This window comes from Salvelinus alpinus, chromosome 17 (assembly GCF_045679555.1).
Source record: "Salvelinus alpinus chromosome 17, SLU_Salpinus.1, whole genome shotgun sequence".
NCBI classification, from domain to species: domain Eukaryota; kingdom Metazoa; phylum Chordata; class Actinopteri; order Salmoniformes; family Salmonidae; genus Salvelinus; species Salvelinus alpinus.
Genome location: NC_092102.1, coordinates 29,216,037 through 29,233,065, shown reverse-complemented (window position 1 = coordinate 29,233,065; position 17,029 = coordinate 29,216,037). Strand labels below are relative to the sequence as shown.

The window sequence follows — 17,029 nt, the reverse complement described above, 5'->3', positions numbered from 1 at the left end:
CAACTTTGTATGGGAGTGTTGCAGTCCTGTCCCCTCACCGTGTCAGCTCGTAGGTCTCTCCTAGCAGAGGGTTGAAGGGCTTTCCAGTTCTGTCCCACTGTGACGCTACGGCCGACACGGCAAAAGCAGCTACCGCCTGGGAAGACACGAGGGGAGGATTCACTGTCTCTTACTGTTTAGTCATCCAACTGGGTTATCGGAAGCTTCCTTTGTTGTTACGTTGTGTGTATGCTCTCACCTGCATGCGCTCTATGGAGTCGGACAGCGAGCAGGCTTTGTTGATGAGGTATGTGTGCTCCATGTACTCAGTGATCCGCTGGAGGAAGCTCAGGGGCTCGTTGAACACAATGGGCATGGTGATCTTGGACAACTCCTACACACGGGCGCACGCACACGCGCGCACACACACACAGAAAAGAAGCAAGATTAGAATGTGGGATGAATTCAAACTCTTTAGCATAGAAACCTAGAGAATGTCATTGTCTATAAATAGATGTGTGATCATGAAGTCATTCCTAGATAGGGTCTGTAGCCCTTACCAGTCCAATGCATTTCTTTAGAATGCCCCACACACTGAAGTTGTTTCTGGAAAACATTGGGGCGGGTAGTGTTGTCCTGAAAGATGTAAGGATAAGACAGACAAAACACACAAAGACAACATATTATTGTCTTGTAGAGAATCAGAGAAGGTGAGTATCACTATGATGACTATCACTACTAAAGTATGTGATTGTAGAGAATCAGAGAAGGTGAGTATCACTATGATGACTATCACTACTAAAGTATGTGATTGTAGAGGCTGACCTGTTGCATGTTATTATATACTGACTGGGTTAGAGATAAATGGAGCATGTGGACTGGCCAGTCTTCTAGCAGGGTTAAAGCTATTAAGAATGTGGGAGAAAGAGAGGGAGGGAGAGCAACACAGAGTCAGAAAGAGACAGATTACGATAGTGTGAGAAAGAGAGAGAGACCGAAAAGAAAGAGATGGATGGAGAGAAAGAAAGAGAAGACCCGGAGAGGAGGACACAGCAGGAATCTTAGCGTACCTGTGTTTCCTGATTCCGTTCTCCTGTGGCAAGGAACCATCGTTCCTCTGGGTGCCATCATACACCACTGCATCTTTAAAACTGGCCTCCGACGTGCCTTCATACGACTCATCAGAGTCCAAGCCTAACACAGACAAAACACACACACAAATTAGGGAAAAGCTATAGAGCCATTTTCTGTTTACCATCAGTTATGTTGAGTGATGCACGTGCATCTGTAGCAGGATAGCTAACACAGATGTCGGGACATTGACAAACTTAACAGTGATTGATTACCGTGAAAACACGCAAGACTGATGGCCAACAAGTATATTATTCTTCTGGCTTTATCTAGCTCTATTTGTGATATTTGACCTTGCCTTACTAGCCCTTAGGTAATCACCCTCTGATGACATAGTGATGTTGTAGACGATAACCATCTGATTACGTGTTTGGTAGCCTTTCCACTCACAGCCCCTGTCATTCGTATACTGGTTGAAAATGGCAGATTTTGTCATTGATAAATGCCTAAATTGGAACGCAGTGGCTATATAGTAACATGCTATACATGTTAGAGCTCAGGTTATCCACTTCACAGCGCTGTATGGGTTTTGACTGACAGCCATTCTAAACTTGAGCACACGAGATGACCCCATCCCTCCCGCTAATTGGGCAATTTTTGCAAATTTGTTATCGGAGGGAAATGCTGTAAATTGAAAGGAGACGATGTGTTCTGAAAGATGACACATTGAGGATTATAATAAATACATATTTGATGTTACACAATCAAATCACTCACTCATAAGTCCCAAATGTGCACTTCACATTTCTATATTTGAAGACTCATGTCATTTACAGTATCAACATTTATGATCGCTATGTTTTATCCAGTTTCAAGGATGGCATGCGTTATAACCTGGGTAGTCCTGAATAGAATAAGACTGTTTGTAGTATTGTGACAAATTTGCCATGGAACACGACTCCATTCTATGCGCACATAAATTACAATCTGTCTGAAGTTTGAAAGCAGAACACTAAGATCATATTAACATAGCTAGCCATGTTGGCAATAGAATAAGCTTTCAAATTACACCCACCTGACTCAGATTGTGATTTATAAATTTATAAATGTTTTTGGATTGCGTAAACAGAAATTGTATGACGGTGGGGACGGAGGGCTGTGTTCCAAACAAAAAACAATGAGTGTGTTTGCTTCAGCTCCTCAATGGCAAGGCTAGGAGAGCTCAAAAAAGCACCTTATAGTGACATGCTGACTAGACCGGGCACGAGTGTGCATGCCCCATAGCGCGCATGTTGATTTTGTACATCCACACCAGACGCGATCAGGGCACGCAGGTTGAAATATCAAAACAAACTGAACCAACTAGATTAATTTAGGGACAGGTCGAAACACATGAAACATTAATGGCCAGCTAGTTGCTACCTAAATATTGGGTTGTTATTTTACCTGAAATACTGAGTCTCCTTTTTGTCTGGATCTTTGTAGAATTTGGACCCATTTTGAGTTACACAAAATCGTATGTTCTCTACTCCGACAATTATTCCACAGATAAAAGGGGAAAACTTGTTAGTTTCTAGTAATTTCTTCTTCTGACTTTATATGGTGGTTGGCAACCAACTTTAAGGTGCATTACCACCACCAACTGGACTGGAGTGTGGACCTCAGTTCGTCTTTCTCACCCACGTGGGTATATGCTCCTAAAAACCAATAAGGGATGGGAGAGGCAGGACTTGCAGTACATCAACATCAAAAATAGAACCAAGTTCTATTTTAGCGCCTGGCTACACAGAAGCTTGTTGAGGCGCGCAAGCAGTTTGGATGAAATTATTGAATAACGTGTGTACATTTATTTTGCAATGCTCGAGCACATAAAATTGTTGCTTTATTTGTTTTTTGAAACCAGGTTTGCTGTTCACTTATGCTATACGAGATGGGAGTTCCATGCAATCATGGCTCTGTATAATACTATACGTTTCCTTGAATTTGTTCTGGACCTGGGGACTGTAAAATACCCCTGGTGGCATGTCTGGTGTGGTAAGTGTGTGTGTCAGTGCTGTGTGTAAGTTGACTCTGCAAACAAACATTTTTAAACACAATGTTTCTTATAAAAACAAGAAGTGATGCATTCAGTCTTTCATCAATGCTTAGCCAAGAGAGACTAGTATTGATATTAGCGCTCACTCTGATGAAAAGCAAAATATTCCGCTCTGTTCTGGGGCCGATGCAGCTTAACTAGCTCCTTCTTTGCAGCATTTTACCATATGACTGGACAATAATCAAGATAGAACTAGAGCCTGCAGGACTTGCTTTATGGAGTGTGGTGTCAAAAGAAGAGCATCTCTTCATCACCAGACAGACCTTTCCCGATCTTTACAACCATTGAATCAACATGTTTTGACCATGATGGTGTTACCTTAGATGGTAAACTAAGTAATTTAGTCTCCTCAACTTGCTTAATTTTTAGAGATGTTAGTTTTAGAGATGTTCAGGACCGGTCTATTACTGGCCACCCATTCTAAAACGGACTGCAACTCTTTGTTTAGGGTTGCAGTGACTTCACTAGCTGTGGTTGCTGACGCGTATAGGGTTGAATAATGAGCATACATGGACACACAGGCTTTGTTTAATGCCACTGGCAGGTTATTGGTAAACATAGAAAATAGTATATGGCCAAGAGAGCTGCTCTGCGGTACACCACACTTCACATGTTAAACATTAGAGAAGATTATATTAAAGAAAACCCTCTGGTGTTCTATTAGATAAATACAATAGCTCTGAATTCACGATATGTTGGCGGTTGAAAAGCCATAACATTCGTTTTTTCAACAGGTTACAGTCAATAATATCAAAAGGCTACACTGAAATCTAACAGTCGAGCACCCACAATCTTCGTATCAATTTCTTTCAACCAATCATTAGTAATTTGTGTCAGTGCAGTACATGTTGAGTGCCATTCTCTATAAGCATGCTGAAAGTCTTGTTAAATGTGTTTACAGAGAAATAGTATTGTATTTGGTCAAACAATTTTTTCAACAGTTTTAGGGAAATGGGTCTTTACATTACATAACTCACCTAGCCTGACAAGTTTACCTAATATAGAATTACATAATCTAACTATTCTAAATTATAATATTTTATTCACACCAAAAATACACACACACACAGAACAACAACTACATCTCCTCTGCCTAGACACGCATGGCTCACACCTCCAACCCTAGTGCCTGCATTATTGTTTGCCACATGGCCTTACGTTGTACCAATTGTTTATTATCGGTCGCCATGCTATTAAAAATAAAAAATTAAATATTTTTCCATTGTGTTAACAATTAATGTGCTGCAATTTCTGAGACTGGTAACTCTAATGAACGTATCCTCTGCAGCAGAGGCAACTCTGGGTCTTCCTTTCCTGTGGCGGTCCTCATGAGAGCACGTTTCATCATAGCGCTTGATGGTTTTTGCGACTGCACTTGAAGAAACTTTCAAAGTCCTTGAAAATGTTCCGGATTGACCTTCATGTCTTAAAGTAATGATGGACTGTCGTTTCTCTTTGCTTATTTGAGCTGTTCTTGCCATAATATGGACTTGGTATTTTACCAAATAGAGCTATCTTCTGTATACCAACCCTACCTTGTCACAACACAACTGATTGGCTCAAACGCAATTATAAGGAAAGAAATTCCACAAATGAACTTTTAACAAGGGGCACCTGTTAATTGAAATGCATTCCAGGTGACTGCCTCATGAAGCTGGTTGAGAGAATGTCAAGAGTGTGCAACGCAGTCATCACTTTATAGCATTACCGGAAAGCATGGATTATTGAATAATTGTTAGTTTTACACTTAACACACGACTGCCATTGTGTTGTAGAATTTGTACATTGACAGTTGTATAATAAATTCTATACATTAGTTATACTGTATTAAGCGTCCATTTTTGTTTCGTGTAATTTCATTAGTTATGCTCCAACTTTCCCTCCATCTTGAGCCAACAGTTCTTTTTAAGTCCTTGTTCCAATAATTTATATGCGTTGTCTTGGCTGTGTGCTTAGGGTCGATGTCCAGTTGGAAAGTGAACCTTCTCCCCAGTCTGAGGTCCTGAGCGCTTTGGAGCAGGTTTGATCAATGATCTCTCTGTACTTTGCTCCGTTCAGCTTTCCTTCAATCCTGACTAGTCTCCCAGTCCCTGCCGCTGAAAAACATCCCCACAGCATGATGCTGCCACCACCATGCTTCACCGTAGAGATGGTGCCAGGTTTCCTCCAGACGTGACGCTTGGCATTCAGGACAAAGAGTTCAATCTTGGTTTCATCAGACCAGAGAATCCTGTTTGTCATGGTCCGAGAGTCCTTTAGGTGCCTTTTGGCAAACTCCAAGCGTGCTGTCATGTACCTTTTGCTGAGGAGTGGCTTCTGTCTGGCCACACTACCATAAAGACCTGATTGGTGGAGTGCTGCAGAGATGGTTGTCTCATCTCCACAGAAGAGTGGAAGAGTCGGGATCTTGGTCACCTCCCTGACCAAGGCCCTTCTCCCCGGATGGCTCGGTTTGGCCGGGCGGCCAGCGCTGAGGCCACTGTGTTCTTGGGGACCTTCAATGCTGCAGACATGTTTTTGTACCCTTCCCTAGATCTGTACCTCGACTCAATCCTGTCTCAGAGCTCTACGGACAATTCTTTCAACCTCAAGGCTTGGTTTTTGCTCTGACACGTTGTCAACTGTGGGACCTTACATAGACAGGTGTGCCTTTCCAAATCATGTCCAATCAATTGAATTTACCACAGATGAACTCCAATCAAATTGTAGAAACATCAAGGATTATCAATGGAAACAGGATGTACCTGAGCTCAATTTCGAGTCTCATGGCAAAGGGTCTGAATACTTATGTAATTATGGTATATGTTTTGTTTTTTATACATTTTTCATTATGGGTTATTGTGTGTAGATGAGAAGAAAAAAAAATATTTAATCCATTTTAGAATAAGGCTGTAACGTAATCAAACGTGGAAAAAGTGAAGGGGTTTGAATACTTTCCGAATGCACTGTATAATAACAAAGTAAACAGTCTGACATTTGACAGTCTTACAATTAGGCTACAGGTGAAAGGAATGACTACATGGGAGGGAGCCACAGCACTAATGCACAATGACGTGATACAAATTGACACATAACATAGACCGACTCTGAACTAAGAATTTATGAGGTGTAAAAGAGAAAGGTATAGAGCCCTATTAAAAATTGCTATAAATAATTAACGAATAAATAATTAGCTAGGTCAACCCGGAACAACCAAAGAAATCTGATCTGGGATTCATAAGAATATCTGATAGACATAAACAATAACTTGATGACACTGTGATCTGCAGTTCACCCCACGTTCAGCAGGCTCTCCCTTTGTCCATCCTTTCATCCCCTCGCATGCACACGCACACCTCCGCAAGTTTGTTTCCCCACAGAGCCAAGGAGCCACCAGCGCACACACGTTGTTCCCCAGCCAATCGCACACACGTTGTTCCCCAGCCAATCGCACACACGTTGTTCCCCAGCCAATCGCACACGCGCACGGACAAAAGTAGCCGACTAAGGAGTTTGCGTCTGCTGGAGCCTTGGCTGTAAAATATCATGCGTTGCGGCGGTGCTTCGCTGCATTATTGAAGCTATCAGTTCAACTGCTAAGGTTACAGTATACTGTGTGGCACTGGGCCACTGTGTGAGCTACAGTACAAAGACACATCTCTAACTCCTGAGTCCTGCCCATAACAGTGTGTCAAGTGCAACAGTCCAAAATGGCAAGAGCCATTAAATGTCAAGACCACAACAAGGTCATGTTCAGTAGGTATAAACAGGAGACAATGTATTTGAGAATTTAGCGAAAAATAAAAAATGAACATTTCCTTTTTCAAAACTCCCATTTTGAACCTGCTGAACGTGACCATGACAAGAGTGATGATAAATAACTGTTGAGTCACTGTCAATGTTGTCTCTGTGTGTGTATTCTATTCTCCTACAACTATGTGGTAACATTTGAAGGTCTTGTAAGTAATTCTACTATCTAGGCCCGCCCGCCCGTGCAGACAGGGACACCCACCTGTGACTGCATCGTAGAACTCGTCATCGTTGTTCATTGTACAGGGTCAAAGTCAGACCTCCAGGTGCTAGCGGAGGGAGAGGTGAGTCTCTAAAGCATGGTCCCTCTAGTGAGCCTCACTGGTCACTGGCACTTCAAATTCCTCCTCCTCCACGTCAGGACAGGCAGCAGCTCACACAGCAAACCTGCAAGACAATCAGGTCAGGGTTGTATTAATTAATGCACACTGTAGCGAAAGGTTTTGCAACGGAAAACAAAAACGAGCAGTTCTTGTTAGACAAGTCCAGGTAGTCCCTCCCTGTTTCAGTCCGTTTTCTTCCATTTGGTGTCGAATGAATATGACCAAGACAGGCCACCATTAACGATCACACATCAACAACAGTAATACAACTAGGCAATCTGTTCATGAAACTCCTATTAATTTCACAACACACTCATCTACCAGTAGACTATATGAACTCTTCTCCTTGCTGTCCCTCTAGTCTAGTAGCTCTGGTTTCTGGGTTGGAGTTGACCCAGTGAGTGGTGGCCTGTATGGTCCACTGAGCCCAAACAAACAGTGGTCAAATTACATAACCAAACACAGGAGCAAAATGGCTGCCATTTGCTGTGGCTCTTTGTCAGTCTGTCGGTCGGTCTGGTGTTAGCCTGATCCTGAACTTTCTCTCTGTGTGCGTTAGCCTTACCTGCTGTTCTGCTGTCTGTTAGTCTCTCTATTCAGATCTAGCCTGTGGTCTAGGAGGTTTTTCTGGGTGTAGGAGGACTAGGGAGGGTGACTGACTGACTGTTCTCTATTTGTGTCCTTAGTCTTTACTTACCCAGTACCAGGAACGCATCAAACAAACTTACTGGTGAACTTTGGACTGAACCACGATCGATAAGCATAAGCCCTATGTATTCAGTTCTGCACAGAGGATTGGTCACATCTAAGCTCCATATTAAAGTTAATAAAAAATCCCCCCCCACCTTGGGACTGGGCGTTATAGCCCAAATATATATCAATGTTTTTCACTTTTTTGACTTCATGGTGGTATTTGACTGTATTTTGGCTCTAATCTTTATATAAAAAATTGCAAATGTCACAATCCTGTCTTGGAGCTCCACGGACAATTCTTTCAACCTCAAGGCTTGGTTTTTGCTCTGATATGCACTGTGGGACCTTATATAGATAGGTGTGTGCCTTTCCAAATCATGTCCAATCAATTGAATTTATCACAGGTGGACTCCAATCAAGTTGTAAAAACATCTCATGGATGACCAATGGAAACAGGATGCACCTGAGCTCAATTTCAAGTCCCATAGCAAAGGGTCTGAATACTTATGTAATTAAGTTATCTATTTGTTTTCACTTTGTCATTATGGGATATTGTGTGTAGATTGATAAGGAAAACATTTTATTTAATCCATTTTAGAATAAGGCTGTAAAGTAACAATGTGGAACAAGTCAAGGGGTCTGAATACTTTATGAATGGCCTGTATATTGTTGATATTACTAACACTATAACAGTTAATGAGAACTAGTGATAGAGTTCAGTCAAGGGTTTCTCTATATTGAAAACTTAAATGGTACCTCTCAGATTTGGATAGGATAACCAAATTAATCAAACAAAATCAGATCAATTAATTATTCCAGTAATTAATCAGTAAATTATCTGGAAATTATCTGGAGCATTAATTAGCCGAGTCACAACATTTGCATAGATGAAGCAATCTCTTCTTTTATAAAAGTGTGCGCTGTCTCTTTAAGACCCAATATGTCATTCACACACAGTCCATTCAAGGTTCGAGCAAAGATGATCTTGACTGGGAGAGACGTGAGGCGGGGGAGACAAAGTGAATGAATAACGTTTTTTGGGACAATCAGATTTGAAATTAGCAATATTTTGCATTATGGTTTGCATATTATGACAAACACGGTACTAGGGTAGTGAATTGATGTTAGCTTCAGCTGTAAGCTAGCACGGAAAGTTAGCCTACAAAGCTGGAAGCTACCGGTATCTTCTTGCAATGTGAAGAGTTGTAGCCTGTAATGGACAGTTATAAAAAATTGTACGTGCATTATTCAAGTGTGTTAACTTCTGTGTAGCATAAGTGGTGATACAGCACTGGTTCCTCAGGACAGGCTAGAGCTGGCAATGACAAAGGGGAGCAGGAACGGTACGCTCAATCAGTAGACGACGCCAGACATTTGCCAAAGGTTTTATTTTATTTTAATTATAGTACCAAACTGTTTTTCATATTCTAGGATGGAAAAAGTAGACGTTTCTTCAACACTAGTCACCTCACACAAGAAAGTGTTTAGGCAACTTTTATGACACTTAAATGCATTCATCATGTGTCAAATGAATGGATGATTATGGTTTTGCCTATCTATGCTAGAACTAAGGGGTGAGGAGAGTTGAAGTAGGCCTATGGCTTAAGAAAGCAGACATTGACCAATAATTAGATAAAATGCTTGAGGAGCAACTATAACCTCCCACTGCTGACCCCATCCTTGGCCTTTGAAAGTTCCCTAGGCTGTTGGCGTAACTCTAAGTCCATCAGCAGACAGAGGCATCAGGAACAGACAACAGTAGAGACCTACCCATATCTGAACATATGAGACCTTGCTCTCCCCCCGTTCCCCGTGTGAGCCATCTGATTGGCTGTTACCATCTCTCAGGTCATGTCACTCCATCGACCTCTCATTAAGGATTACGTAAGTGTTCGAGACATGGCACCATATCATGCATCATAGATAAACAATATGTTATCTCACACCAACTACTCGCTCACTCATAAGTCTATTTAGTGCGATGAAAAAGAGCACAGTATGACCCAGAGGATAACGCTACAGTCAGTCTGGTAGCTAGAGACTGGGTCAACAGGGGAGGAGTTTTCTTCAGGTAGGGGTTTCTTAAGGTAACTTACACACAACTCAACTGTTGTTACTCTACATTTGTTTGGCCATCTTACTGATTGAACATTTCATACAGTTGGCAGCCCAAATCTCTTATTAACAGTCATGAGAACAAATAGGCCTAACCATCATTTACCTAAATGGGACACAAATCTAAGGTCCAAACTGTCATTTGATCAATCAACACAGTCTAAGGTCCAACCGATCGCTTTCCTTCGGACACAACAGGTGCAAATACAATACACACATCCGAAGCCTTGACTGCCATGAGCAAAATTGTCACTTAAACCAACAAGAGCAACACAAGCTAACTGACAGATGTCCCGACTCCTTAAACGACGTGGGAAGAACACTTGACAGGTGTAACAGTATAACTTTAGTACGTCCCCTCGCCCCGACACGGGCGCGAACCAGGGACCCTCTGCACACATCAACAACTGACACCCACGAAGCGTCGTTACCCATCGCTCCACAAAAGCCGCGGCCCTTGCAGAGCAAGGGGAAACCCTACTTCAGGTCTCAGAGCAAGTGACGTAACCGATTGAAATGCTATTAGCGCGTACCCGCTAACTAGCTAGCCATTTCACATCCGTTACACAGGCTTATGAGAGACTAGCAACTCTTCAGACAGATTAGATGTCTGTTTGTCTGAGGCTACAGCTGTAAACAGTAATAATGGAGACAGAGCCGTTACCAACCCATTATGCCATTCAAATTCTCTTTGCTGCTCCTAGCACGGTCCTGTGTGGTTGGAAAACAACATCCAAAACCAGCGGGAGTCAGAGACGAGAGAGAGAGAAAGGGAAGAGAGCCTTGGCCATGGAGAGCTGTCACCATGCGAGAGGCACAGACACACACATACCTCTGTGTGCCTGTGAGGACATGGACTTTGAGGTATGGTAGCTACAGCAACGACCTGAGAAAATTTAATAGAATCCCATTTGGCAAGCAGAGTGGCTTCTTAGGGGTTAGCTGAGAGCAAAATAACAAATGGGACCAAAACACCCAAGAGCCCCATTAAGAGGTAACACAAAGCCTGGAGAGTGTGTGTTCGTGTGTGTGTGTGTGTGTAAAGCTAAAGTGAGCATTAAAAAAAAAAAAAAAAAGTCTGCACACAGAAACACTATTGTTATTATGCACATGGTGGCAACGTTCCAGTCCAACATTTTAAACATTTTAACACTTCAACAACTAATGAAAACAATAACATTATGCGTAATGTATGTAATACAACCGTTTAAATGTTTCTATTATATGCAATGGTGAATCACAAAATGGGATTAGGGATCCATGTAATGACAACGAACAGACCCATTCACAGATCTATTGATGTAGCCTAACAAGCATCCCTAGTACATCTATGGTCAGATCAGTACAGTAAAAGGACTGAAGAACCCCAAGCCATCACTAATTTGATAGATCCAGTCATATGATTGACCAAGATCATCAGTGGCAGTGCTAATTAGGGTTGGGTGAGATGGCCAAAATATCATATCCCCATATTTGTTACATTTTTGGACGGTATGACAGTATTTATCTTTGAATAATACAAGTTTGAAATATTTTTTATGATACTTTGACTCTAGGGTGGCAACACATACAAGTGATTTAAAAATGGGGCTTTCTCTATTCTGATGTTTTTTACGTTTCAATCCAACTGCAAACAAAAATAATTTTCAGCATTTTAATTCATTTCTGCATTTCCTGCACTTTTCTTATCATTTCCACACTGTGCCATGCAGGGCTGCATGATACGGGCAAAAACATCTAGGCCTAGTTAAATTGGGGAAACCGTTGGAATCAAAATATACAACGTAACATGTAAAGTGTTGGTCCAATGTTTCATGAGCTGAAATAAAAAGATCACAGAAATGTTCCATTCACACAAAAAGCTTATTTCTCTAACATGCTGTGCACAAATGAGTTTATATCCCTGTTAGTGAGCATTTCTCTATTGATAATCCATCCACCTGACAGGAGTGCATATCATGATTATTACACAGGTGCACCTTGTGCTGGGGATAATAAAAGGCCACTCAAAAATGTGCAGTGTCACAACACAATGCCACAGATCTCAAGTTGAGGGACTGTACAATTGGCATGCTAACTGCAGGAATGCCGACCAGAGATGTTCAATCATAATTTCTCTAGCATAAGTCGCTTCCAACGTCATTTTAGAGAATTTGGCAGTACTTCCAACTGGCCTCACAAGCGCAGACCACGTGTAACCATGCGAGAATTTCTGCACAAACTGTCAGAAACCGTCTCAGGGAAGCTCATCTGCGTGTTCGTCGTCCTCACCAGGGTCTTGACCTGACTGGAGTTCGGGATCGTAACCGATTTGAGTGGGCAAATGCTCACCTTCGATGGCCACTGGCATGCTGGAGAAGTGTGCTCTTCACGGATTCATCCCGGTTTAACAGTACCGGGTAGATGGCAGACAGAGTGTATAGCGTCGTGTGGGCGAGCGGTTTGCTGATGTAAATGTTGTGAGCAGAGTGCTCCATTTTTGGAGGTGGGTTCTGATCCAAGCCCCTACCTTATTTTTATTAAGGTATCTGTGAGTAACCAACAGATGTACAGAGAATTTGAAAAGTATTCAGACCCCTTCCCTTTTCCCACATTGTTACGTTACAGCTTTATTCTAAAATTGATTAAATTGTTATTTTTCCTCATCAATCTACACACAATACCCCATAATGACAAAGCGTAAACAGGTTGACACTTTTACATTAAAATAAAAAACCTGAAAAACCTTATATACTCAGAAAGAAGTATGTTGCATACACACTGGACTTAACCCACTGATCAACCATCTGAAAATACCCCTAACAATATGGAAAAATATTTAATGTACAAATGTATTCAGACCTTTTGCTATGATACTAGAAATTGAGCTCAGGTGAATCCTGTTTCCATTGATCATCCTTGAGATCTTTCTAGAACTTGGAGTCCACATATGGTAAATTCACTTGGACATGATTTGGAAAGGCACACATCAAATCACACACTAGTCTATATAAAAAGGTCCCACAGTTGACCTTGCATGTGAGAGCAAAAACCAAGCCATGAGGTCGAAGGAATTGTCCATAGAGCTCTGAGACAGGATTGTGTCGAGGCACAGATCTGGGGAAGGGTACCAAAAAATGTCTGCAGCATTGAAGGTCCACAAGAACACAGTGGCCTCCATCATTCTTAAATGGAAGAAGTTTGGAACCACCAAGACTCATCCTAGAGCTGGCCACCCGGCCAAACTGAGCAATCGGGGGAGAAGGGCCTAGGTCAGGGAGGTGACCAAGAACCCGACAGCCACTCTGACAGAGCTCCAGAGTTCCTCTGTGGAAATGTGAGAAACTTCCAGAAGGACAACCATCTCTGCAGCACTCCATCAATCAGGCCTTTATGGCAGAGTGGCCAGGAGGAAGCCACTCCTCACTAAAGGGTACATAACAGCACGCTTGGAGTTTGACGAAAGGCACGTAAAAGACTCTCAGACCATGAGAAACAAGATTCTCTGGTCTGATGAAACCAAGATTGAACTCTTCGGCCTGAATGCCAAGCGTCACGTCTGGAGGAAACCTGGCACCATCCCTACGGTGAAGCATGATGGTGGCAGCATCATGCTGCGAGGATGTACAGAGATATACGTGATGAAAACCTGTTCCAGAGCACTCAGGACCTCAGACTGGGGCGAAGGTTCACCTAACTGGACAACAACCCTAAGCACACAGCCAAGACAACGCAAGCGTGGCTTCGGGAGAAATCTCGAATTATATATTTGGGCTTGAAGTGCCAAATCCTAATGTGTGACTTCAGATGTTTCGTGAGTCTTAAAAAAATATTTTCACCCTACGTTTAGTTTCAGGGCTCTCTTTTAATTTATTAGTTCTTCCTCTTCATGAGTCGTTTGAGAGCCAATCCACTTTTCTATGTAGCCTACACTTGGGTTTCCTGTTTCCACTGGATAAAACAGCCAAAGTCTAAATGTTCTATATCGTACAAATGAATGAAAACAAAAATGAGCTTTTTGGTCTTAATTTAAGGTCAGGATAATACAAGACTATTAGTTAGATTGGGCACGGATGTTGCGCAATTAGGCCTGGCTTGCAGAATCATTCCAATTCATCCAAAAGGTGTTCGATGGGGTTGAGGTCAGGGCTCTGTGCAGGCCAGTCAAGTTCTTCCACACCAATCTCAAAAACCATTTCTGTTTGGACCTCGCTTTGTGCACGGAGGCATTGTCATGCTGAAAAAGGAAAGGGCCTTCCTCAAACTGCTGCCGCAAAGTTGGAAGCACAGAATCATCTAAAATGTAATTGTATGCTGTAGCGTTAATATTTCCCTTCAATGTAACAAAGGGGCCTAGCCAAAACCATGAAAAACAGCCCCAGACCATTATTCCTCCTCCACCAGACTTTACAGTTGGCACTATGCATTGAGGCAGGTAGCGTTCTCCTGATATCCGCCAAAATCAGATTTGTCCGTTGGACTGCCAGATGGGGAAGCGTGATTCATCACTCCAGAGAAAGCGTTTCCACTGCTCTAGAGTCCAACGGTGGCGAGCTTTACGCCACTCCAGCCGACACTTGGCATTGCACATGGTGATCTTAGGCTTGTGTATGGCTGCTCGGCCATGGATACCGAAACTATACCACGGCAAAGTTCAGGTTTTGTGACTCTTTTGGTAGCAATATCAATAATATCCAAATATTAATGACTTCTGAAATCCGACACGTTTCACTGGAATTATCAACCCTCAACAGCTCATATAGGCATGGTTAAGCTGACATTCATCTCAACAGGTAGGCTAGTACAGTATGCCTGTCTTAACTGAAATGGTGCTCACATAACTTTCATTAGCTGGCTTTGGTTAGCATCCTAGCTAGTTACACGGGCATCTGTCAGTCAATGCACTATTTGTTATTTCTCTGCTACACGTGGAAATCACCACAATTTTTCCACCCTGAATTCCTGAATATGTATGTATTAGCAGCCTGTGTCAGTTTTCGAGGTGGAATCTAAATGAGAATTTCCTGTCTATGACAGGAATTACTCAAAATCGGTACGGCAACTTCCTCTGAGGTGGGCCTTTAATATCAATTACTCAAAACGACCATTTTTTATTTAACTTATTTTAAGACACATTGAACTCTGGTACTTATAATGATATGACCCATTTTATACATAGAAATTGAAGTTGTGGCTCAATAACCAATCACAGCCCTCCTTTAGGATTGCACATTCGTGAAATGACCAGCAGAGGGAGTTGCCTTGGATTCCATTTACCATTACACTGTGTTGGTGGTGTCATAACGTTTATCAGAACTTCAAAATTAGCAGAGCCCACTGGAAATTGTATGCACTTGTAGAGTATTTAGTTCCAAACAATGTCTTAAAATTAACTAAATCTAAAAGAGTAGTTGAGATATTCCTATTTTTAATAAATTAATGTCAAAATGTGTATTTCAGCATCGAGACATACTCCATATTTTGGAGTATAATGACACTAAGATGTCTGTATCATGTATGCTTCACGGATCATAAGGTCTTACAGGAGGTGCGTCTAGGGCTAAAAAGGGCCTAAAATGGCCACTTTCTTCATGATTTTCTAAAAACATTTTGTAAAAAGCATGTCAAACATCCTTCCTCCCAATGAAGTTTCTATGTGAGAATTGCCAGAACAATCAGATACCAAAAATACTTTCTGCACCCGCTGGCATGGAATCGCCCATTACATACCCTAAACCTGTCCCCAATATGTTAGTAACAATGCCTTTGAAACATATACTCAAAACGCAGAAAGTGGTCTACTCTCTTTAGAATGATGGTTGACTTCTACTATCACAGCCTCAAATTGGAATTGAAACAGCCATCACAAGGCCCGTAGTAGAAAACCACAAATAAGAAAGCAGTCAATCAATAGGCTAGACTAGACATAATGACTGTGTGAAATCAAGAGAAAGGGTTGAAAGCCAGGCCTTCGCCGCTAATCTCTGAATAAATGCCATTGACAGCTGTAGTGGTGGAAAGGTTAGTGTGAGTGTCTACAAAAATGGATCTACATGGTGATGATTGAGAATGGGAGTGACTTATAGTGTAAGCGATGAGTCAAACTTGGAAAAGGACAACTGGTAGAAAAGTAAATCATATAGAGACAGGATAGAGAAAACACACTGAGTTAATAAAGCTGATCGTGGACTTCAGGAAACAGCAGAGTGAACACCTACCTATCCACAAACGGGGCCGCAGCGGAGAAGGTGGAAAGTTTCAAGTTCCTCGGCGTACACATCACTGACAAACTGAAGTGGTCCACCCACACAGACAGTGTGGTGAAGAAGGTGCAACAGTGCCTCTTCAACCTCAGGAGGATGAAGAAATTTGGCTTGGCACCTAAAATCCTCAGACTTTTACAGATGCACAATTGAGGGGATTCTGTCGGGCTGTATCACCGCCTGGTACAGCAACAGCATCACTAGCACCTTAGAGGCTGCTGCCCTATATACATAGACTTGTAATCACTGGCCACTAATAATTGGCACACTAGTCACCTCAATAATGTTTACATATTTTGCACTACTCATCTCATATGTATTTACTGTATTCTATTCTACTGTATTTTAGTCTACGCCGCTCCGACATTGCTCGTCCAAATATTTATATATTCTTAATTCCATTCCTTTATTTTAAATGTGTGTATTGCTGTGAAATTGTTAGATATTACTTTTAGTTTAGTTTATTAATTCTACCATTTTAAAAAACAAGCACACAACTTAAGTCACACATGCACATTAATAAAATCATCGAGGATAACACACAATAAAGTCTGGGACTTATTTCCATTGTGGTCCTCTTACTTGTTAGATATTACTGCACTGTTGGAGCTAGAAACACAAGCATTTCACTACACCCACAATAACATCTGCTAAACATGTGTATGTGACCAATAGAATGTGATTTGATTAAAGGTAGGTTCTAGTAGTTGGGCACAGGGCCA

At 41.8% G+C, this 17,029-nt stretch overlaps 1 protein-coding gene across 3 annotated transcripts in view; it reads right to left on the bottom strand.

The window, feature by feature from the left end:
• The window catches only part of LOC139542698 (oxysterol-binding protein-related protein 2-like), a 34,279-nt gene that overhangs the window by 15,339 nt on the left and 1,911 nt on the right, over positions 1–17,029 (bottom strand). Inside the window, exons 1-6 of one of the 3 annotated variants that reach the window (XM_071348461.1) lie at positions 7,823–7,952; positions 7,137–7,321; positions 1,050–1,173; positions 540–615; positions 239–373; positions 39–136 (exon numbers count right to left, since the gene is read on the bottom strand). In XM_071348461.1, coding sequence (XP_071204562.1) covers positions 39–136; positions 239–373; positions 540–615; positions 1,050–1,173; positions 7,137–7,173 — 470 coding nt within the window. In that variant the 5' untranslated portion in view covers positions 7,174–7,321; positions 7,823–7,952. Of the gene's footprint in view, positions 1–38; positions 137–238; positions 374–539; positions 616–1,049; positions 1,174–7,136; positions 7,322–7,578; positions 7,677–7,822; positions 7,953–17,029 lie in introns of those variants that run through there. The other 2 variants (XM_071348462.1, XM_071348460.1) reach the window with 2 other exon arrangements.